The sequence below is a fragment of the Bufo gargarizans genome, chromosome 1 (assembly GCF_014858855.1).
Source record: "Bufo gargarizans isolate SCDJY-AF-19 chromosome 1, ASM1485885v1, whole genome shotgun sequence".
In the NCBI taxonomy this organism is placed as follows: Eukaryota; Metazoa; Chordata; class Amphibia; order Anura; family Bufonidae; genus Bufo; species Bufo gargarizans.
Genome location: NC_058080.1, coordinates 379676002 through 379701875, shown reverse-complemented (window position 1 = coordinate 379701875; position 25874 = coordinate 379676002). Strand labels below are relative to the sequence as shown.

Genomic DNA, 25874 nt, shown 5'->3' with positions numbered 1-25874 from the left:
TGTGAATGTACCCTAATAAGGAGTGTAAGGGAGAATGCAATCCATCTCCTACTCCTCCAGGCCAGGTTGACCATAGAGGAGGCTCGCCTAGGAGGGCGTAATTGCCCCAGGGAAATTACAGGGGCCTAGGCCACAGAGTAATCAAGTGACCAAACTATCTAGACTCCACTGGAAAGTGGTGGGAAACACATTAAGACACCATCACGAGAGTTCAGGACGACATAACTAGGAGCCTGCATCATTCAGTGGGGCATTAGCCACGGGCCTCTGATGTTTGCAATCGGGCGCCATGTTTAGATATCACTCCAGCCCTGTACATGTACGGCACTGCTAGTGACAGGTTTAAAGAAAGGCATAAAAATATATAAAATCACATGACATCAACATAAAACCATACACAGATAATAAGAGCTATGAGAACATTTGTATCTTTCTCACAGTATTATTATAACTAATACTATCATTATTACTAATAATGACTAATCCTGCAACTTTAAAACTACTCCATGTTCTAGCACACCCTCTTATGCCGCTCTTTGTGAGAAAGTTAATGAATAACTGGATATTACATAGTGCGTGCAGATAACAGTACAGGAGACTATGACTCCCGTCTCTCAAAATATAAGTGAAGAGTTTCACCAGGAAGTGGAAATGAATGCTGCACGGTGATCAGTCCCAATCCTGACACAACAAAATGGCCTAAGAAATATAACACGTCAGGTAAGAATGTAATGGATGGATATTTATATCTATTCTTAAGAGACAAGATAGAAAATGAGGTAATGAGGTCGAACAGTCTGTTCTGTGCCTTAGTTCTGCATAGTCTGCCATTTCAATTATTAGATTAGACTGAAAAGCCTACTGTGGTTACTGAATTTTGCTAAGTTATCAAGTTTTTTTTTTTTTTTTTGTCACCTTGAACTTTTAACTGTTTTGAGACACAGATTGCCATCAGTACAGCAGCATTATGAAAGAAATGCTAGGTTAGGCCTCATGCACACAGCGTGGCCGTATTGCGGCCCGCAAACAGCGGGTCCACAATATGCGGGCACCGTCTGTGTGCTCCCCGCATCACAGATGTGGACCCATTCACTTGAATGGGTCCGGTCCGCAATCTGGAGCTGCGGTGTGGAACGGAGGCACGGAACCCCACGGAAGCACTACGGAGTGCTTCCGTGGTGTTTTTGTCCGTGCCTCCGCAACGCAAAAAAATAGAACATGTTCAATTTTTTTGCGGTGTGGACGGATCACGGACCCATTCAAGGCCATGTGCATGAGGCCTTAAAAGCAGGTTTCTGTCTTGCGTATGATTACTTTGTTTGGGTTTGTCCTGATTTCTGTAGAATACTTTCACTTTTTTCATTTTGTTATGTTGTGGCTTTGTGCTAAAATAAAAAATAAAAAACAATGCACTCAACACCCCATAATGAGAAAGTGAAAACATAATTTTAGAAAGGTTTTCAAATTTATAAAAAAAGGGAAAACTAAAATTGCGCATGGACATAAGTATTCGGACTCTTTGGTGTGACACTTGTCATCTTCTTTGAGATGTTTCTGCAACGTCATTGGAGTCCACCTGTGGTAAATTCAGTTGATTGAACATGATTTTGAAAGACACCCCCGTCTATGAAATCTGACAATTAGGCTACTTTCACACTTGCGGCAGAGTGATCCGGCAAGCAGTTCCGTTGCCGGAACTGCCTGCCGGAACTGCCAGGATCCTGATCAGTCTGAAAAAATGCCTGATCAGTCAGAAAAACGCATTGCAATACCGGATCCATCTTTCCGGTGTCATCCGGCAGACCGGATGGACGGATCCAGCATTCTGGATCCGGCACTAATACATTCCTATGGAAAAAAAAAATGCAGTTTTTTTGGCCGGAGATAAAACCATAGCATGCTGCAGTTTAATATTTTGCCTGATCAGTCAAAAAGACTGAACTGAAGACACCCTGATACATCCTGAACAGATTGCTCTCCATTTAGAATGCATGGGGATAAGGCCTCATGCACACGGCCGTTGTTTTGGTCCGTATCCGAGCTGCAGTTTTGGCGGCTCGGATGTGGACCCATTCACTTCAATAGGGGCCGCAAAAGATGTGGACAGCACTCCATGTGCTGTCCGCATCCATGGCTCCGTTCCGTGGACCGCAAAAAAAATATAACATGTCCTATTCTTGTCCGCGCTTTGTGGACAAGAATAGGCAGTTATATTAAAGGCTGTCCATTCCATTCAGCAAGTTGAGGAACACACACGGACGCCATCCATGTTTTGCGGATCTGCAATTTGCGGACCGCAAAACACACAACAGTCGTGTGCATATAGCCTAAAACTGATCAGTTCTTTTCTGTTATAGAGCCCCTTATAGAACTCTATGCCAGAAAAGAAAAACGCAAGTGTGAAAGGAGCCTTAGGCCTCTTTCACACGAGCATGACGGATTGTCTCCGGATGCATTCAGGGTGCGTTCAGTGAAACTCGCACCATTTTGCAAGCAAGTTCAGTCAGTTTTGTCTAAGATTGCGTTTAGTTGTTCATTTTTTTCCCCACGGGTGCAATGCGTTTTGATGCGTTTTTCACTCACGTGATAAAAACCTGAAGGTTTACAAACAACATCTCTTAGCAACCATGAGTGAAAAATGCATTGCATCCGCGCCTGAAGCCCCATTCACTTTTATGGGACTAGGGCTGCGTGAAAAACACTGAATATAGAACATGCTGCGGTTTTCACGCAACGCAGAACTGATGTGTGAAAAAACAACATTGAAATGAATGAGTCAGGATTCAGTGTCGGTGCTATGCGTTCACGTCACGCATTGCATCCACGCGGAAAACTCGCTTATGTGAAAGGAGTCTTAGGCCTCTTTCACACGGGGTGTCTTATTTTTGGCCCGGATAAGAGGCGGGTGCGTTGCGGGAAAATGCACGGTTTTTCCGCGCGAGTGCAAAACATTGTAATGCGTTTTGCACTCGCGTGAGAAAAATCGTGCATGTTTGGTACCCAAACCCGAACTTCTTCACAGAAGTTCGGGCTTGGGATCGGTGTTCTGTAGATTGTATTATTTTCCCTTATAAAATGGTTATAAGGGAAAATAATAGCATTCTGAATAGAGAATGCACAGTAAAACAACGCTGGAGGGGTTAAAAAAAAAAAAAAAAAATTTAACTCACCTTAGTCCACTTGATCGCGAAGCCCGGCATCTCCTTGTGTCTCCTTTGTTGAATAGGACCTGTGGTGAGCATTAAATACAGGTAAAGGACCTTTGATGACGTCACTCCGGTCATCACATGGTCTTTTACCATGGTGAATCACCATGGTAAAAGATCATGTGACGTACCATGTGATGACCGGAGTGACGTCATCAAAGGTCCTTTACCTGTATTTAATGCTCACCACAGGTCCTATTCAATAAAGGAGACACAAGGAGATGCCGGGCTTCGCGATCAAGTGGACTAAGGTGAGTTAAAAATTTTTTTATTTTTTTTTAACCCCTCCAGCGCTGTTTTACTGTGCATTCTGTATTCAGAATGCTATTATTTTCCCTTATAACAAAATAATAATGATCGGGTCTCCATCCCGATCGTCTCCTAGCAACCGTGCGTGAAAATCGCACCGCATCCGTAATTGCTTGCGGATGCTATGCGATTTTCACGCACCCCATTCACTTCTATGGGGCCTGCGTCGCGTGAAAATCGCACAATATAGAGCATGCTGCGATTTACACTCAACGCACAAGTGATGCGTGAAAATCACCGCTCATGTGCACAGCCCCATAGAAATGAATGGGTCAGGATTCAGTGCGGGTGCAATACGTTCACCGCACGCATCGCACCCGCACGGAAAACTCGCCCATGTGAAAGGGGCCTTACAGATGAGCAAAGTATTGGAATATTTGATTCGGCTGCTTCACCAAATTAATTCGTTACGAAGCGCGTTTGTTTGTAAGTAGTGGGTGCAATGACAGGGAGAGGCGATTGTGCTGCTCCAGTACCCCTCAGATGCCACGTTCACACATTATCGCGACATCTGATATAAATAACAGAGTGTAAAATAAAATAAAAAATGATACTTACCTGATCCATTTGCTCGCGACGAGCCAGCCTCCATTTTGCTTGAAAATCTGTCATGATCACTTGCGCGGCTTAAGATGACGTAATCACGCTGGCTGTCATGGTGACGTCATACGTCCCCGCAGGATTTCATGAGAGATCTTTAAGCAAGATGGCAGCAGCTGGCCCGTCGCAAGCATATGGATCAGGTAGGTATGATTTTATTTTTATTTTTTACACTATTTCAGGTTAAATTCGCTACCACAAAGCACAAGGAAATTCGGCTTTGCAGCAAATCAAAATTATCCTGAGATTTAGATCAAAGTCCCAACACTACTGACAATGCATTAGAACAAGAAACAATCCATGAGGAAGAAATAACTACCTGTTGAACACAGGGACAGGATTGTGTAAAGGGACAGGTCTAGAGAAGGGTGCAAAAAATTATTTTGCACTGAAGGTTCCCAAGAGCACAATGGCCTCCATAATTCATAAATGGAAGAAGTTTGGAACAACCTGGACTCTTTCCTAAAGTTGGCCTCCCCATGAAACTAAGTAATTGGGGGGAGAAGGAACTTGGTAAGAGAGGTGACCAAGAATCTAATGGTCACTCTGGCTGATCTACAAAGTTCCTGTATGCAAAGAATATTCTCCTCAGTAAAAGACATATGAAAGCCCTCCTGGAGTTTGCAAAAAAGCACTTAAAAGGACTCTCAGACTGTGATAAACAAGATTTTCTGGTCTGATGAAACCAAGATTAAACTTTTTGGCCTCAATTCTAAGCGTTGTTTTTGGAGGAACTGCTGGTGAAGCATGATGGTGGCAGCATCAGCAAAGTACAGAGATATTCTCAATAAAAAGCTGATTCAGAAAGCTCTGGACCTCCAACTGGGCTGGAGGTTCACCTTCCAACAAGACAATGACCCTAAGCACACAGACAAGACAACATAGGAGTAGCTTACGGACAACTCATTAAATCTCGTTGAGTGGCCCAGCCACTGAGTCCTGACTTGAACCCAATCGAACATCTCTGAAGAGACCTGAAAATTGCTGTCCCCATCCAACCTTGAGAACCTTGATCTTGAGAAGATCTTCAGAGAAGAATAGCAGAAAATTCCCAAATCCAGGTGTGCAAACCTTGTAGCACCATACCCAAAAAAGACTCAAGGCTATAATCACTGCAACAGGTGCTTCAAGTACTGTGTACTGAATAGTGAGGTTCTGAATACTAATGTCAATGCATCATTTTAGTTTTCCCTTTTCAATAAATTAGCAAAGATTTTGAACATTCTCATTTCACTTTATTACAGAGCATTGAGTGTACAACAATGGGGGAAAACTCGAATTTTAGCACAAAGCCGTAAAAAAAAGTGAAAGGGTCTGAAAATGCTCTGAATGCATTGTAGGTTGTTACAGTGGTGGCATGAAAATGATGGTATTGTAACAGGAGAAAGAAAACACAAAGCACAAAGAATATAAAACCCAGGAGCAGCATCTCTAGAAAACAGGTTGTCTTTCACAATAATACCAGTGCTGAGTATATTCCATAAATTCAGTCATCATCCAAAAGAAACTATTCACGACAGTAGTGCTCCAAAAAGAAAACTTCTGAAGGAAAAGATTTTATATTCAAACAAGTTACCATACATAATGACTAGAGATGAGCTAATCGAAGCTGACGAAGTGGAATTGATCCAAATTTCAGGAAAAATTTGATTCACACTGAATGAGAATTTCCTCACGCTTCGTGGTAACGAATTGCATTTAAACTTTAAAACTTTTATTGTAAAGAAGTTCAGGGAAAGGACAGGGAGGAATCATTCCACAGTATTGAAGCAGAACAGGGTTCAGTAGGGGAGTTTAAAGCCTGGTTAATGGGAACAATCCTATTACACCTTGCTGCACTGACTGTGGATCCAAATTGCCATTATACAGGTCTGTAATTCCAGCAAACTGTTCTTGTTATTGGGGTGCAAGTGCTGTTTGATACAGCCATTAACAGGGTTTATTGCAAGGAAATATTTATACGTCTTATTTGCCCTTGTGCGTTGCAGTTATATGTTCTAAAGCAATTTTTGGCTTGTAATGGTGTGCAAAAAAAGGGCTTATTAGCCGTTGTGTGGTGAAGTGCAAAAATTACAGCCTTTTTTTGTGTGTATTAGTGGCAAAATATATATATATTTGCCGTTCAGAGATGCAGTTATATGTTCTAAAGCCCTTTGTGACGTGTATAAGTGGAAAAAAATAAGGGCTTATTTGCCGTTCAGTGGTGCAGTTATATGTTTTTAAAGCACTTTTTTGTGTGTATTAGTGGCAGAAAAAAAAGTATTTGCCGTTGTGTGGTTAAGTGAGAAAATTACAGCCCTTTTTGGCATATATTAGTGGCAATTAAATATATATTATTTGCCGTTCAGCGGTGCAGTTATATGTTCTAAAGCCCTTTTTGGCATGTATTAGTGGCAAAAAAAATATATATTTGCCATTCAGCGGTGCAGTTATATGTTCTAAAGCCCCTTTTGGCGTGTATTAGTGGCAAAAAAATATATATTATTTGCCGTTCAGCGGTGCGGTTATATGTTCTAAAGCACTTTTTGGCGTGTATTAGTGACACAAAAAAAGCATTTGCTGTTGTGTGGTGAAGTGAGAAAATAACAGCCCTTTTTGGCGTGCATTAGTGGAAAAAAATATATATTATTTGCTGTTCTAAAGCCCTCTTTTGGAGTGTATTAGTGGCACAAAAATATACATTATTTGCCATTCAGAGGTGCAGTTATATGTTCTAAAGCCCTTTTTGGCATGTATTAATAGCAAAAAAAATATAAAAATTATTTGCCATTCTGCAGTGCAGTTATATGTTCTAAAGCCCCTTTTGACATGTATTAGTGGCAAAAAATATATATTTGCCGTTCAGCGATGCAGTTATATGTTCTAAATCCCTTTTTGGCGTGTATTAGTGGCAAAAAAATATATATATGCCATTTAGCGGTGCAGTTATATGTTCTAAAGCCCTTTTTGGTGTGTATTAGTGGCAAAATAAATAAATAAGGGCTTTGGAATAAGACTTTATTAAAGGGGTTATCCATCTGTTTGTAACTGATGACCAATGGGAGTCTGACACCCGGGACCCCCAACGATTAGCTGTTTGAGATGGGTCTGGCGCTATTTTGAGTATCCAGAGGATAATCAGTTACACACAGGCATATAACCGCTTTAAAAATTAGGACCAAATAAATTGGATTTGAAATGGAAATCAAAAGTGCCCCAATTGCCCTGAAAAGTATTTGACACTTTGGGTTCTTCTAGGGCTGTATCCAACCCCTTTCACGCTAAAACCAAGAGAGCATGGCTTTGTCACCTGGCAATATAGAGAAACATTCCCACATGGGAGATGCCCGAACAGAGCCACCATCAGCAACGTTCACAAAATTTCTGCAACTACCACCAACCGAACTTGCCCTCGCTCTGACAGCTTATGAGCCACAGCTTATGAGCCTACACCAACATCAGCAGCATCATCTGATCCTGAGCTGACCCCAGTAGAAGCAGATATTTCCCTGGCACATTTTTTTGAGATCTTTTGGTTAAACATTGACTACACTCTTTATTACTGCCACCACCACTCTACTTCTCTGATGTCATCCTCATCACCCTGATGCAGTTCCCAGGTCCTGTCCAACATACAATCATTATTGTTATCATCATTAGCCCTGCCACTTTTCTCAGAATGAGATATGTCATGGGCTCCTTGTCCCCCTCATGATTCCCACCTCTATATTTGGCTGGAGTGCCACAACCACCACATATACCAGTGCCCTTAGCACCACCACCATGGCTACAAGTATCACTATTATCACCACCAACAAAGCAATACATTTTAATCATCATGTCCTCCACCTCTGCCTTAACCCTCATGTCAGTCTAAACACTTACCTCATACAACACTTACAGGAACACTATCTTGAATAACTTGGCATCCCAATTGGAGGCGGCTGATGAAGACAGAGGTGACAGGAAATAATTGCTTGGGCCTCATATTAACTGTTAAGGACAACCAGAAGGAATGCTCTGAACACTGTTTCACAGGCACAATGTCAAACTTAAAAGGTAACATTGACATCATCCTGCTGTGACTGAGATGATGAGTCATCTAGTCCACAATATCATCCACTTTCTCTTCCATATTAATTCATTGCCTACTGGAGGGAAAGGGCAACTGTGGCCTGCTACTACTGGTCAGACGGCTGGAGCCAACAGTGCTGCTGCAGCTTCCACTTGTACTACAGCAACCCTCATTCTCATTGGCAGATCCTCTTACATGACCACGTCTATTGCCATTCTTTCTTTTGCCAGTTTATTTGTATACTGATGCTTACCAAGAAACACAATCAGAAGGAAAACAGTCTATCCAATAAAAATGCACTATACTGTTGGACAGATTCCATTGTAATTGCGATATGACTATGACGTGCAACAATACATCAGGATGCAGGGTCACTTTGATGAAATGTATTTATTTATTTAACTTAAAGAGTGGTAATTTCAGTCCACTGTAATTTTGACATAACTATGATTGATGTCACATTAATAGTTCATCATGATTAGTTGGTAACAGTCAAGTATTTTGGGCAATGGACAGGGACAAGCATATGCCCCTGCTTCTTGTCTTCTCTTCTTCCCTGTACTTTGACTTGTAAAAAAAAAAAGGCAGAGACCATTTGGAGCAAATCAGAATTGTTTTCCCATTTTTCAATACAAGATATTTTAAACTAAATAATGCCATTTCAAAATATAACTTGTTGCACAAAAACAAGGCATCATAGGTCTATGAGAATGAAAAAAATAAAAAAAAGTTATGGCTTTTTGAAAGCAGGGAGATAAAAATGAAAACATAAAAATTAAAATTGTCCCAGTCCTGAAATACCATAGTTAAGGGGGTTATCCCAAGAAAATTATTTTCTGTCTATCCATGGGATAGGTGATAAACATCGAATTGCAGTGGGGCCAATTTCTGGGAGCTTCATGTGATCGCGAGAAATGGGAGAGCCCAATTATTCCTATGTTGGTTCATCGCTTCATCCACTTTGAGCACTGTCTACGTCAGTCCCATAGAAGTGAATAAAGTGGCGGACTGACATGTGCACAACTACTCTCACCATAAACCTAAAAAAGCACATTCTAAAAATTTTAGAACTAATAAATACGTTTGAAAATTGGAGACCTCCTCCATTACTGGTAATGACTGACCATAATTTTGCACTAAAGTGGCAAATGTAGGGATTTGCAATTTTTTACTGCAAAATAAAATTGGGCAAAGTTATACATTAATTTCCCACTTTTCTGTTTCTAAGGTCAGGAATGCTTAGGGTCCACCATTGAATTTGATTGTGGGGGTGGGGCCCACCTTACAACTACACAGATTTTTAGGCTGGCTGCTGCACATTAAAAAAGTAATATTAGTCTCTTTCAAAAGCTTATGTCTCTTCAGTAGCACAAAATATGAATAGCTCAAGCCCTGGCCACTGGCACATGGTACACTAACTGACCCATCCTGTCCCTAACGTTAAAATCTGACTTTCTACCTAATAATGCCATCTACCTGACTAAATATATCTTCTTCACAATGCCTCCCCTCTTCCTGCAAGATCCTAAAATGATTGCCTTGTGTATCTACAGGGAGTGCAGAATTATTAGGCAAGTTGTATTTTTGAGGATTAATTTTATTATTGAACAACAACCATGTTCTCAATGAACCCAAAAAACTAATTAATATCAAAGCTGAATATTTTTGGAAGTAGTTTTTAGTTTGTTTTTAGTTTTAGCTATTTTAGGGGGATATCTGTGTGTGCAGGTGACTATTACTGTACATAATTATTAGGCAACTTAACAAAAAACAAATATATACCCATTTCAATTATTTATTTTTACCAGTGAAACCAATATAACATCTCAACATTCACAAATATACATTTCTGACATTCAAAAACAAAACAAAAACAAATTAGTGACCAATATAGCCACCTTTCTTTGCAAGGACACTCAAAAGCCTGCCATCCATGGATTCTGTCAGTGTTTTGATCTGTTCACCATCAACATTGCGTGCAGCAGCAACCACAGCCTCCCAGACACTGTTCAGAGAGGTGTACTGTTTTCCCTCCTTGTAAATCTCACATTTGATGATGGACCACAGGTTCTCAATGGGGTTCAGATTAGGTGAACAAGGAGGCCATGTCATTAGATTTTCTTCTTTTATACCCTTTCTTGCCAGCCACGTTGTGGAGTACTTGGACGCGTGTGATGGAGCATTGTCCTGCATGAAAATCATGTTTTTCTTACCTTGCAGACTTCTTCCTGTACCACTGCTTGAAGAAGGTGTCTTCCAGAAACTGGCAGTAGGACTGGGAGTTGAGCTTGACTCCATCCTCAACCCAAAAAGGCCCCACAAGCTCATCTTTGATGATACCAGCCCAAACCAGTACTCCACCTCCACCTTGCTGGTGTCTGAGTCGGACTGGAGCTCTCTGCCCTTTACCAATCCAGCCATCTGGCCCATCAAGACTCACTCTCATTTCATCAGTCCATAAAACTTTAGAAAAATCAGTCTTGAGATATTTCTTGGCCCAGTCTTGACGTTTCAGCTTGTGTGTCTTGTTCAGTGGTGGTTGTCTTTCAGCCTTTCTTACCTTGGCCATGTCTCTGAGTATTGCACACCTTGTGCTTTTGGGTACTCCAGTGATGTTGCAGCTCTGAAATATGGCCAAACTGGTGGCAAGTGGCATCTTGGCAGCTGCACGCTTGACTTTTCTCAGTTCATGGGCAGTTATTTTGCGCCTTGGTTTTTCCACACGCTTCTTGCGACCCTGTTGACTATTTTGAATGAAACGCTTGATTGTTCGATGATCACGATTCAGAAGCTTTGCCATTATAAGAGTGCTGCATCCCTCTGCAAGATATCTCACTATTTTTGACTTTTCTGAGCCTGTCAAGTCCTTCTTTTGACCCATTTTGCCAAAGGAAAGGAAGTTGCCTAATAATTATGCACACCTGATATAGGGTGTTGATGTCATTAGACCACACCCCTTCTCATTACAGAGATGCACATCACCTAATATGCTTAATTGGTAGTAGGCTTTCAAGCCTATACAGCTTGGAGTAAGACAACATGCATAAAGAGGATGATGTGGTCAAAATACTCATTTGCCTAATAATTCTGCACGTAGTGTAATTGATGTCTGTCAGATACATGGTAGACATATCCTAAGGCCCCTTTCACACCGGTGAGTATTCTGTGCGGGTGCAATGCATGATGTGAATGCATTGCACCCACACTGAATCCTGACCCATTCATTTCTATGGGGTTGTGCACACGAGCGGTGATTTTCACACATCACTTGTGCGTTGCGTGAAAATCGCAGCATGCTCTATATTGTGCGTTTTCCACGCAACGCAGGCCCCATAGAAGTGAATGGGGCTGCGTGAAAATCATGCAGGACCATGTGATGACTGGAGTGACGTCACCACAGGTCCTTTTCCTGCACACAGCAAAGAAGAAGACAGAAGAGAAGCCGGGCTGCGCGATCAAGTGGATTAAGGCGAGTTAAATTTTTTTAATTTTTTTTAACCCCTCCAGCCCTATTGTACTATGCATTCTGTATTCAGAATGCTATTATTTTCCCTTATAACCATGAAAATAATACAATCTACAGAACACCGATCCCAACCCGGAACTTCTGTGAAGTTCGTGCAAAATGCATTACAATGTTTTTCACTCGCGCTGAAAAATCACGCATGTTCCCGCAACGCACCCGCACCTTTTCCCGCAACGCCCGAGTTGAAGAGGCCTAACACATCAGTGGCTGAGCTGACAATGGCATCTGTGCTTCAGAGCCTGATAGACCAGAAATTATCCTCCTGATTGACTGTTAGGCTGACTGCAAAGCATTGTGGGCAAGCCCACCTGACAGGACTTTACCCAGAGTTATGTGATCCTCCATCTTCATGTCCCCTGCCCTGTTTCCATCTCTCGTGTACTGAATTTTAATAGTCAAATGGCGGGCACCATTTTACACACTTGTCTAAATTAAATCACCAAAACATAAGATTTTGGGGAAGAAGAATTTTTGTGAAATTTGCAATGAATCTAATTTGCTTAAAATCTGTTTTTTATCTCTAGCAGGCAGAATATTGCATGCCTGCATTGGCTCACTCTGTGAGCCAATGCATAGGTTAGTCGTGGAAACAGTCAGGGACCCACCAGGTCCCCAGTGAAGCAATCTGAGCCTATCCAAGATCTTTGCAGATATTGAATATAAACACTCTTCAACATATTGCAAGGCGGAAAATGACATGAGGGCTTGTTGCAATGTAAACCTCTCTGAGCTAACCGCAGTTGCAGAACATATCTTTGCAGAGCTAAGTTTGACATATCAACTCCTATAGCGTTCTATCTTTCTAGAGAGTTTCTCCAGACAGGGCACTGCGTGGAAAATTTCAATACACCCTCTTTCAAGTGAAGCTTGGTCTGAAGGGGCATTGTGTAAAAGAAAGGTGGAAGGACCTGCTGTCATTTACCCAGTGTTGCATTCTGCGGTTAGTGGGTGTAACGGTCACGTACACACACACAGGGGGGATGATAGTGACCACTGCGCTCCACCCTCACCCCTGGCCCTGCCTACTTGCCTCACGAGTCCTGATGACAGGGGAAAACTGGACGGCAGTCCCTAACTTAGAATATGTGCGGGAAGGACAGAAAAGACAAATAACGGATAGCGAACAGACCGGGTCAAAACCAAGAGGACAACGCAGTACAGAGGGATAAGCAAAGAAAGGTCAGGAGAAGCCGGGGTCATAAATACCAGGAGAGTCGAGAAGTACCAGAGGAGTCCGCAAAGAATAGTCAGGTGGAAGCCGAGGTCAAAATACCAGGAAGGATGCGCAGTACAGGAGGAGCAGGCAAAAGATCGTCAGGGAACAGGATCAGGTAAGTACACAGGTATCCAACAACTCCCAGGAACCTAAAATTAACAGGCAACCTGTGGCCAGCAGGCTGCCTGTATTTATAGTGGGGAGTGAGGGTCATGTGACGTGGCCAGCGTCACATGACCGACAGACCGACCAGTCGAGCACAGAGTGATCAGCTCAGCGCTCAAGGCAGACCTAGGAGCAGGGAGCCTCCCAGCTAGCAAAGAATGAGGTCAAACACAGATCCTTGCTCCCGAAGCTAAGCAGCAGGTCTGCGGCTGATGGGAGACCGAGTGCGCCTTCGGAACCCCGTTATAGTGGGGGTTCTGGCAGTAAGTCCACCCAATGAACAGGAAATGCCCAAGCAACTCCTGTCAAGAAAAAAATTACACCGAGAAAAATAGGTTGTTTATTTTTTTTACTTACAGAAGATCCTTCACCTCTGCTGACATGAACCATTGAGTGTTACCAGTTGGGAGTGTGTCTCTACACAGTCTGATACTGTACAATAAGTGCAGCCAGTCAGTGGCGTAGCTATAGGGGTCGCAGCGGTCGCACTTGCGACCTGTCCCTTAGGTCAGGCGAGACAGAGTAAAGCCCTGACTCATGGAAGGCTCTGACGGGGCCCGGCATGAAGTACAGTGACAATGCAGGGCCCCATCTGAGCGCTCTTCAAACATGTATTAACACTGCGCCGATTTGATGGTGGCAGCTATGCAGGAGGTAGGTAGGAAGGAGAGACTACTTTCTGGAGGAGTTCGGAGAAACAGAAGCATTTTGGCATGCCTGTCTGGACAAGGAGGAAGGGGGGAGGTTGGTGCAGAGGCAAAGGGGGGGCACACGCACTCACACACCCAGCAATTCTTGTCACTGCCGGGCTGTATCCAGAGTGAAGCAGGGCTCCAGCGCTCCCCCTGCTGGCCGCACATCGCGCTGCTGGCTGTGGGAGGAGCGCTGAAAGACCGGGAAAGAGTGTGGGAGCACGTCATTTTTTTTTTTTTCCTAAAGCTGCAGACTGGGGGAGGGGGGAAGGAAGGCACTAATGATGATGCCCCCTGTGCAGTGTGTGGTTCCCTCCCTGGTACTGATGATGATGATGATGATGGTGCCCCCTGTGCAGTGTGTGACTCCCTTCCTGGCACTGATGATGATGATGGTGGGCATCTCTAATCTGCCATAACTACTTCGAGGGGGCACCTAATCTGGCATAACTACTGTGAGGGGGCACATAATCTGGCATAACTACTGTGAGGGGCACATATCTGGTATAACTACTATGAGTGGGCACATATCTGGATATAACTACTGTGAGGGGCACATATCGGGCATAACTACTGTGAAGGGGCACATATCTGGGAATATCTTCAGTGAAGGGGCACATATCTGGATATAACTACTGTGAGGGGGCACATATCTGGGCATCGCTACTATGAAGGGACACATATCTGGTATAACTACTGTGAGGGGCACATATCTGGGCATAACTGCTGTGAGGGGGCACATATCTGGGAATATCTTCAGTGAGGGAGCACATATCTGGCTACAACTACTGTGAGGGGGCACATATCTGGGCATCGCTACTATGGAGGGGCACATATCTGGGCATAACTACTGTGAGGGGGCACATATCTGGGCATTGCTACTATGAAGGGACACATATCTGGTATAACTACTGTGATGGGGCACATATCTGGATACAACTCCTGTGAGGGGACACATATCTAGGCATAAATACTGTGAGGGGACACAAAAGTGGGCATAACTACTGTGTGGGGCCACAAGAAAGACATAACTTTTGTGAAGGGGCCACAAGGTGGGCACTAGTACTGTGAGTGGCCACAATGTGGGCATTAGTACTGTGTAGTAGCATTTAGGGGAAATGTCCTAGATTACCCTGCTATACATTGGCATGGCTCGGTCTTACAGGACCAGCACAGTGCCCCCTGCTGGGGATTTCACAGTGGCAGTCACCGTCCTTCCTTAAGTGATTATTCTTTTTTTCTCTATCACTGCAGGGACCTTGTTTTGGATCCAGTGGACATCACGCCGACGCCAGCGATACCCTGGATGAGGTAGGACCAGATTTTATTAGGGCTGGGTGAGTGTAGCCTTGTATTGGGCTTAGTGTAAAAATTGGGGGGGGGCCCGATTCAAGGTTTGCACTGGGGCCCATAACAGTCTAGTTATGCCCCTGCAGCCAGTCCAATACTGTTCAGAGACACCCACCCAACTGGTAACACCCAGTGGTAGATTTATTCATATCCTTCTAATAGGAATAACAGAGAAACAGCACAACATCATTTCATGTAGAATACAATTATTTACTAAAACAGATGTGTTAAGAGAGGTGACAGGTCTTCTCTAAGGCTAGGTCTACATGACATTTGTCGCGCGACAGATAGGGCACAACTACACTGCACCAATGTCACGCGACAATTTTTATAATGGCAGTCTATGGTGTCGCACTGCAACAATCTCAAATGGATTTTCTGTGACTGTCGCAGTCACAGCATGTCACATGTTGCAGTGCGACACCATAGACTGCCATTATGAAAATTGTTGCGCGACATTGGTGCAACAAAATCTCGTGCGGCAAATGTCGTTGTGTAGACCTAGCCTAATACAGTACCTGTTGTTTACTATGTTAAGAAAGATATTTGTAGATTTTTATATTCTCATTAATAAAATAAATTTCTGGAGCCATTGTTATGTTTAATAAATATTTATTGGTTTATGTGTTAATGGATAGAAAGGAATACTAAATGATTAAAATGTTTATTTAATTCTGCCTTTTCTTGTTTCAGATAAAAAAAATTCTGTGTGAGCCACGTGGTTTATAAATTGGAGCAAATTCTCCTTCGAGACATGGGAAAAAAGTGATGCCTAAAGATATATTTTCAGCAGCATTTCACATGAAGTCACATTGATAGAACAGCAATGTCTTCCTTCTCTTTACTAGCTGAGAAGAATAGAACCCGAAAACCAGTAGCGTGGCCGACAGAGACTCCAAAGTGGGGAGATGCGCCAAGTTTTTCATTTGACTATTATGACCATGGTACAAACAGAAAACCTGGAACCTTATCTAATCTCCATGACTTTGAGACTAAGGAAAAAAGTGGATTAAAACCTGTCCAACATTTCATCCCTGACTCCTGGAAAAGATTCTTGAGGAAAGGCAGGGCAAAAGGAGAATGTTTTACCATGAAAAATGTAGAAGATGTCCATGGTTTACCATCAATTTCATCACTTAAAGATGTTAGCAGGGAATCTAGTCTTGGTGACAAGAGTGGGGATTTTACAGAGTTGTCTTCGATCAGCAACAAAACTATTCAGGAGATTAAACAAATGAAACCTCCAGATTCTACTGAAAGGAAGAGTCAGTTGTCCACCATTTATGGAGAAAAGGTAGAAGCATACAATTTAAAATATTCCTACATGAAGACCTGGCCTGGACTGTTAAGAATCATGGCTGGATTACAGTTAATTTTTGGTGGCATGGTATTTGCTTGCACCTGTGCCTATTTACAGAAGGATTACCAGTGGTATAATCTCTTTGGCACTGAACTCCAAAGCACATTGCCAGGCGGCTATAGTTATTATGGTCCAATGACTCCATTTGTGATGCTTGTTGCCAGCTTGGTTTGGTTTGTCACTTTGATCCTTTTGGGGTTGGGAATGACTCTATATTATCGAACCATTCTCCTTGACTCCCACTGGTGGCCTCTCACGGAGTTTGCCATTAATATTGTCATGTGTCTTTTATACTTGGCAGCAGGCATTGCTTATGTCAACGATATAAACCGTGGTGGCCTCTGCTACTCTATTTTTGCGGTAAATCCACTGATTGTGGCATTCTGTAGGGTGGAAGGAGGCCAGGTGGCAGCCATAGCTTTTCTCTTCTTCAATATGTTTTTGTATTTGACCACTTCCTTGGTCTGTCTTAAAATGTGGCGGCATGAAGAAAGGCGCAGGCAGGCGGGGAACATTCAGGTGAGGGGGTTTCAGACCATGAAATCTCACTCTTTTCTAATGCCAACCCCATTCAAGTGTTGCATGCATGCATTTTTCACTTTCATTTGCTCTATTTCTACTATAATTGCAACTTCTAACGCTTCTTTTTTCTTCTTTTCCTGTCTCTCCATATTCTTATTTATTGTGTCTTCATGTCACATTTATTATACATTTGCTAGACCACTTAAAATGTTCTACACTTTGTAGTCACATCTGCTTAAATTATACAGGAACCATAAGTTGTCTCCACTAAATGGTTTCACACAATATAAAACGGCCCATCATCTCTTTCAACAATTCAGCAGTTGTAAATCTGGCAGGCATGATATTCTTCGAAGTGAGAATTTACTATTCCTTCCAAAATTGTTGGGTAATTTCTGTAAGTAACTTTGGCAGGATGCATATTAAAATGAGGAACTGAAGCAGTTAATAATATTGTTGATAATAATAATTTATATTCCCCTATTATATCATGGATCAATCTATGTTTATACCCCAGGTACAATATCTATCCTCAGCATCCCCTGGAATAACATAAAGCCATCACGCAAGGGATAGAAAAGACACCTTTTCTCAGATACAGCAGTTATTGTACAATTAATTACATTTTATTATGACTATTTCAAATATGATGGGCATTTTACTAAACCTATATCATGTATCTGGCTTATAGTCTGATAAAAATAGGCAGATTATAATAGGAACTCCTCCCCTAAACATAGTCTAAAATACTAATAGAGGTATAGCATCACAAAATTAACATTTAACTGTTCCATTGCTTCCAATAGTTGGACTTTTTAGGGATTGTCCCTAATTTTCAGAGACCAACACAGCAAATTTGCTCTGTCCCAGGCCAAAAATGGGCATGTCTCTTGTATAACCCAACCAGAAGTGGGCATTCCCGGAAAGGGTCTGGCACTCCCAGGGCAGGGCTTATATAAGCCAACTTTACCAAGAAGAATGTTTATAAGTATGCTGTTTATCTGCAAACAACTATCACTTAAAGGGATTATCAAGTTAAATAAAAACAATAACAAAGGAAGACATACAGTACTTAAGGGCCCTTTACATAGGCTAAAAATCTGACAGACAATTCCTAATGAGCGTTCATAGGAATGCTCATTAGCGATTATCTGGCAGTGTAAAGGTGCCGCCGATTATCCGATGAACGAGCAAAACACTCATTTGTCAGGCAATTGGATCGTTTGTGCAGGCACCCAAATTATTGTTTACCGGCAGCAGATCATGCTGTGTAAACAGCCTCTGCTGCCAGCAAAGAACAAGTCTGTATAGGGATGATCGATGGCATTATCAATTGCTCCTCCCCATACTGTGGAGGAGATCGCTGCATGTAAATACAGAAGTCTCCTTCACTGACGCTTTCCGACAATCACTGTGCAAAATTGGTCCGTGTAAAGTGGCCTTTACTACTTTTCTCCCCTACCACTTCCAGCCCCATGCTTCAGTCCTCCCCGCTGCTGACACCTTCTTTCTGGCTGCTTATGTGACAGGTCACCGTGCAGCCAATCATTGGCCTCCACAGTATATGGGACATCACAACTGAAGCCAGTGATTGGCTGCAGCAGTGAGCTGTATGCACGGGACATCACCGCTACAGCTTAGAAAATGAACAACGGTGGGGAGAATTGGGGCACAATACTGGAAGCAGTTGCAGCCAGTTTGGCTTTCATATCACCAAACCAGTTTATGAAATAAAAGTTGAACTTTGGCTGGTATGAGCAACAAAGATAGTTTATTTTTTTTAACAGTTTTGATAAATTTGCCTCTATGGGTGTGCTAAGGAAAACTGGCACCACTACATGGATTTTGATTAGTTGTCATGGGCAACTAAGCCAGATTTCCTTAGTACCAGTTTTAATAATTGTCCCTTATTGTGTCTGCATAGCTGGGGGATAGGTGAGATAGAAAACCATGTCATTGTTCAGCTACTCAAAACCATGTTTAGAACTTAAATTCAAAATAGGGCTGAATCTCAACCCTGCAACATGTATACATTTTAAGGTGTGCTTCCCAAATCTGTCGTTATTGTACCCTAACAAGCATGATTTATCCGCTTGCAGAACAGTTTCTTTTGGGCCTTCAGAACTAAGCATTATTTTTCATCAATGCATTTCAAGAGCCATAATTTATTTATATTTCTTTCAACAAAGCTGTAAAATATTTTTTTTTTTTTGCAGGATGAGTTGTAGTTTTTATTGGCATTATGTTGGGACACATACACACAGGTTCAGCTCTGAGTGTTAAGTGTTCTTAAGTGTTCACCTGGTGAGGTGGATCTTCTAAGCTACTTAGCCAGATCCTGAAGCTTCAAAGGTAGCCAGTGCTAGGCTAGCAAAGATGGAGGAACAGTGTAGCAGAGCTAGAGGGGTGGTGTAGCAGGCCTGGAGGACAGGTGTAGCAGAGCTGGAGGTCCAATGTAGCCATGCTGGAAGGCCAATTTAGTATAACAGGTGACCTGGTGTAGTAGAGCTGTAGGCTGATTCAGCAGAACTGGGAAGTGTTGAACTAAAGCCCAATGTAGAGGAGCTGTACTGAAGGCCAAAATAGAAAAAGTTAGTTGGAAATCTAATCAGGCACCACTATTAATTTCTTACCATACATTGATTAGATTCCCTCTTCATTTTCAGAGAGGGTCTATCAACCAAAAGACATAAACCCCCCATTTGATATTAAACACTAAGCACTCTAGTTACCTCAGCTCTATTTCAATGGAGCTTCAGAGGAGGTGAATTAAAATGTACCTGTACTTCAAATAAACTTTTGATATATCATATTGACATAGTAACTCAAAGGTTTTGATCGGTGGGTGTCCAAATGTAGAGACATCTATCCATTGCTAGAACGAGGATTTAGAAGTGCGCACACAAAGTGCACTCTCTCCTCACTGCCAAAGACTAGCTAAACACGAAGTCTATGGGCATGTCTCTAGTATGTCTATAGCAGCGAGGAGAGACAATGCTCTGTCTCAGCACTTGGGCTCTCACTGATCAAAACCTTTGATATGGCACTATGTATGACATATCAAAAGTTTGTTTAATGTACAGGTACGCATTAACTATAAAAGCAATTTGGACAGTTATTAGAGTAGGGATAACCAACCTGAGGCTCTCCAGCTGTTGCAAAACTACAACTCCCATCATGCCCGGACAGTTTACAGCCTACAGCAGAGCATGGTGGGAGTTGTAGTTTTAAAACAGGTGGAGAGCCGCAGGTTGGCCATGCCTGTATTAGAGGATCTTTTGTGGATTTTAGAGAGAAATCTGAGAGTGTAATACAGGCTGGCTGGTGTGCCAATGTGATGTGATCCAAGAGGTACCAAAAGACTTTTACTCCTGTGATGTGTGCTGCGCATGTGCAGTGTGCTCTCCTTCACTTCGTACCCCAACCCCCAGAACATTTTTATGCGTCTGACAGCGTAGCTCTGGAGTTCTTGTCTTTTGCAGAATGATTTCGAGTTTTAATTGGTACCATTTTTATTTTGTTTTTGGTAGGTAAGGTGAATAGACAACAGCAATTCTGGTATTGTTTTTAATTTTAATTTTTTATTTTTTATTGTATTTTCTGTGACTAATAAATGATGTATTAAATGTTACAGTATGGGTCATTACAGATGCAGTGTATCTAGGGTTGCCAGCAAAAATTACTATCCAAGTTTATGCAGGTTGAAATTGGGTTGGTTCCTGTAAAGGGGGAATATTAATCACCAATATTATGCGAATATCGATAATTAATATTCCTAAATAGGAGGAGCCGTCTAGTGATGACTCCGCCTATTTATGCCTTTATATAACAATTACACAATATCTTCGCTATGCTTTACACTAATCACTATACTAACTGCAAGCGCCTTACTCACTACCGCTAACAAGTACACACTACACAAAGGGTACAAATATAACGGTATTTAATACACCAAGCACGCAATACAGTAATTACACAACACTAAATACACAGTACTCAACTACACTACACGTTCCCAAACTCCACCCACAAACTAACTATACAATACACACATACAGGTATAACAACCCACCCGCCTAGCTCTATACTGTCCCTACGGGGTTACAAGACAATACACACATCAATGGCTCTGCAGGGGTTAATACTTGCAGGCCATGAAATATTGTTTGCAGAGCACCTGCATGCTCAACAGAGGCAGGCAGGACAGGGGAACAAGGCACGGACATCAGGGGGTGTAAAGTGTCGGGGGGGACCAGGGCAGAGAATGCCTGGCAGGGAAAGGGTTAATCAGGGGAGAGCATGCACACAGGGAGCCAGGGGAATATGGATCCCAGGGGTGTGATAGGGGTTTAGGTTACCAGGGATACAGAGAAAGGGTAAATCAGGGGATCTGGGGCACAGACACAACCAAGGCAGGGACCAGGGTATCAGGGGTTATAGGAAGGGGGTGATACTTATGGTCTCCAGGGGGTCCGCTCCTTCTTGAGCGCCGATCGCGCTCTCCTCCTTCTGGGGGGGCGGCAGTAGGGGTCCTCTGTATTAGCGCAGCGCAGCCCAGGTGGCTGCCTGCGCTTTCTTCTCCGTCGGGTGAGGACTGCAGGGGTCCTCTGTATTAGCGCAGCGCAGCCCGGGTGGCTGCCTGCGCTCTCTTCAAGGTGGGGGGTCACGAAACTAACTATTCGGAGGGCGAGACGCGCTCCTCCACGTGGGGCCGATACCCTAACTAACCTCCTCTGAGCGCAGGATGCGCTCTCCTTCCACTTGGGGGCCCTGACTAAACTAACTTCCTGAGTGCCGGGCCGCCGGATATTTAAACCCGGCCGCCCGCACTCCCGCGCTGCGCCGCCCACCAGGGGGCGCGCGCGCGCCCCCATCATCCACGTGGGCCGGCGCAGTGATATGACGTCACTGCGCCGGCCCGCACATCGGGGACGCGCTGCAGACAGGCGGGAGATGCCTTTGATCTCCCGCCTGCTGCCCTTAGCATTCCGGACAGTGCGATTGTAATCGCACTGTCGGAATGCGCATAATAGGAGGAGGGGAGGCTTCTCCCCTTCTTCTATCATGCGTAATTATCTCCAGCGGCGCTGGAGATAATTACAACAAAGGGCTCAGATTCTGTTGAATCTGAGCTCTTTGTATCCATCAGGATGACCGGACCCTTGTCCAGTCATTCTGATGCAATTAGCCAGATTGCATCGGTTTGAATGCTTGGGGCACATTCAAACCGATGCACCTGGTTTCAGGTGTAGGAGGGGGGATACGTATAATATACATGAGTATGGATGCTTGGGGCACATCCATACACATGTATATACATTAATATTAGGGACATAAGGGGGCACATATATTATAAGGGGGCACAGATATCACAAGCCCCTACATATAAGGGGGCACAAGCCCCTATAGCGCACAGATATACTATAAGGGGGCACAAGCCCCTATATATCATAAGGGGGCACAAGCCCCTACATACATTATCAGGGGGCACGGCTCCCAGGGGACACATATTTCCCACAGGGGCCAACATGAGCCCCTGGGGATCACCATGGGCAGACGTGCGCAGATGCTGGGCACATCTGCGCACATCGTCCCATGATACTATGTCTAATGTATGCACATATATACCATACATGCCCGCACGTGTTTGCGGGCATGCATGGATATATATGCATACGTCTCAACCGTTCCTCAACAGTTCCAAGGAAATGGCTTAACACAGGGTGTGATTTGACACCAATGGCTTGTTCATTCTGTGAGTTTTGTGGCATTCTTGCTTTTAAAGGGGTTCTTTTATAAAATGCAGCAAAAAATCAAATCAAAGTAAAAATACACCCACTACATCTATTTCAGTTACCTTTTAATATGAGAACTTTAATGTGTTCTTCATTGTGTCCTCAACTACAGGAATGCTTAACCACAGGAAAGTGTAGCTTCTTCTGTTTAATTGTGTGGTGGTGGGAACTCATCCTTGCATTGAGTTTCTGTCCTGTATCTCCAACGTAGAAGCCTTCAACAGGACATTTAGTGCAGAGAATCAGATAAACAACATTAGATGTAGAACATGTGAATGTCCCAGGGATCATATAGTCCTGCTGTGTGTTGGGGATCCGGATCTTATCTGTTGTCATTCTATGGGAACAGGTTTTGTATCTTCTTATATTACAGGGTTCCTTTTATTGTGGTACATGGCCTTGAACTTGATCTAATCAGAATATTCCTTAGATTTGGAGGTTGTCGGTAAGCTAGTAAGGGGGGATCTGGGAAGATTGTTTTTAGTCGATCATCCTTTACGTAGGACATGATGTCATTTTTTTTTTGCATTTTTCCTCAGTACCTCTAGTTGTGGATTGTAGGTCACAACCAGAGGTACGTGCTCATTGTATTGGATAAGTTGACTTCTGGGGATCTTGGTGGCTCTTGTGATCTGATCTTCAATTGAAGCAGGATGATAGCCCTGGTGTAAAATGTCCTTTTCAGATATTGTAAATGCTCATCCCTGTCTGATGGGCTGGAACAGATTCGGTTATATCTGATGGCTTGACTATAGATGATGGACTTTTTAATATGTTTGGGGTGGAAGCTGTCCCATTTGAGGTATGTAGGCCGATCAATAGGTTTTCAATACAGGGATGCCTGTATGGAGCCGTCTTGAAGTTTTAAGGTGGTGTCCAGAAAGCTGACTTCTGTGTGTGAATAGCTAAAGGGTCAGGTTTATGGTGGGATGGAATTTGTTGTATTGTTCATGAAATTTTATCAGTTCATGTTCAGAGTCGGTCCAGATTATTAGGATGTCATCAATGAAACGGAAGTAGGCCAAGGGTTTTTGGGGCAGGATACCAAAAAGTCATTTTTTTGTTTTGCCATGAAGAGATTTGCATATTGCTGTGCCATTTAACTGCCCATGGCAGTCTCAGTGCACTGTAAATATATCTCCTTGTCAAAAGAGAAATGGTTATGAGTGAGGATGAATTTGGTCAGACTCTGAGACGATCCCATTCCCCTCTAGGTATACTCGGCAAGCAGTTAATCCATCATCGTATGGGATGTTCGAATACAAGGATTCCACATCCATGGTGGCCAAAATTGTTCCTTTAGGTAGGGGACCTATGGTTGACAGTTTGTTCATGTCATGGAACCATGAACCAGACGTACAACAAGAGATAAGTGGAAATAAGAAGGCTTTATTGAAAATCAAGCTGCAAGGCAAAAGTCCAAACGGATGGCTAAACCGAAGCAGGGTCTTGCGAAGCCAGAGGTCAGGAACCAGAAGGGTAGTCAGACGAAGCCTGGATCAGGAACCAGCAGGGTAGTCAGACGAAGCCTGGATCAGGAACCAGCAGGGTAGTCAGACGAAGCCTGGATCAGGAACCAGCAGGGTAGTCAGACGAAGCCAGGATCAGGAACCAGAAGCAGCAGCAGTCTTAGAAGCATGTGAACACAGGAGGACCAAGCAAGGAACTGAAGCCACAGACCTCCTATATATATGAGCTAGGCATCCAGCTCCTCCCAGTGGGAAGGAGAAGCCGCAGGGTGGGAGGCTACAAGAAACCCAGAAACCAAGATGGCCGCCAGCACATGTCAAACGAAGGAGAACAGCAAGAAGGTAAGACCATGACAGTACCTCCCCCTCAAGGGCCCCTCCTCCGCGAAGTAAAGAACGGTTTCTGAGGGAAGCGTGCGTGGAAGGCTCGGAGCAAGGCAGGAGCATGGACATCTGCGGAGGGAACCCAGGAACGCTCCTCTGGACCATAACCACGCCAATGGACCAAAAACTGCACCCGACCGCGGACCAGGCGTGAGTCCAGGATATTGCTCACCTCATACTCCTCACGATTGCCCACTTGGACCGGACGAGGCCGAGGAACCGAGGAAGTGAAACGATTACACACCAGTGGCTTCAACAGGGAGACATGAAACACGTTGGAGATCCGCATGCCAGGAGGAAGCGCAAGGGCATAGGCTACCGGGTTTACCCTGCGAAGCACTCGGAAGGGACCAACAAAGCGAGGCGCCAGCTTGGGAGTGGGCACTCGAAGGTTGAGGTTGCGGGTGGACAACCATACGCGGTCTCCGACCTGGTAGGAAGGAGCGGGCGCTCGTCTGCGATCAGCCTGGAGTCTCTGGCGCTGCGCAGAGACCTCAAGGGACCTCTGGATCTGTACCCAAGAAGCACGTAGGACGGAAAGGTGATCCTCCACAGCCGGAATATCCTGGGGAGAGAATACCTCCGGTAACACGGCAGGTTGGAACCCATAATTGGCCATGAAGGGAGACGTCCCAGAGGAAGAGTTCACCGCCGTGTTCCTGGCAAACTCAGCCCAAGGCAGGAGGTCAACCCAATTGTCTTGGTGATCGGAGACATAGCAACGAAGGAATTGCTCCAAGGCCTGATTGGATCGTTCTGCGGCCCCATTGGACTGAGGGTGGTAGGCCGAGGAGAAAGAGAGATGAATCCCCAACTGGGAGCAAAAGGCGCGCCAGAACCTGGACACAAACTGACTCCCCCGATCCGACACAATCTCCTTGGGCAAACCGTGCAACCGGAAGACCTCCCTGGCAAAAATCGAGGCCAACTCTTGTGCAGAGGGTAACTTCTTGAGAGGAACACAGTGGCACATTTTGGAAAACCGATCCACAATCATGAGAATGACCGTATGGCCTCGGGATGCAGGGAGGTCCACAATGAAATCCATCCCCAGGTGTGACCATGGACGCTCCCCGGTGGCTATGGGTTGCAAAAGGCCCAAAAGAAGGTGCCGAGGGGACTTACTCTGGGCACAAACGGAGCATGCCGCTACATATGCGGCGATGTCGGAACGTAGAGAAGGCCACCAGAACAGACGTGAAACAGCCCAGGACAGCTGATTCTTT

General features: G+C 43.9%; 1 protein-coding gene across 3 annotated transcripts in view; it reads left to right on the top strand.

Moving 5' to 3' along the window:
* The first annotated feature begins 616 nt into the window (after positions 1–616).
* Positions 617–25874, top strand: part of OCEL1 (occludin/ELL domain containing 1) — a 58044-nt gene continuing 32786 nt past the window's right edge. The window contains exons 1-3 of one of the 3 annotated variants that reach the window (XM_044285276.1): positions 666–720; positions 15023–15079; positions 15812–16412. In XM_044285276.1, coding sequence (XP_044141211.1) covers positions 15945–16412 — 468 coding nt within the window. In that variant the 5' untranslated portion in view covers positions 666–720; positions 15023–15079; positions 15812–15944. Of the gene's footprint in view, positions 721–15022; positions 15080–15811; positions 16998–25874 lie in introns of all 3 variants that reach the window. The other 2 variants (XM_044285261.1, XM_044285268.1) reach the window with 2 other exon arrangements.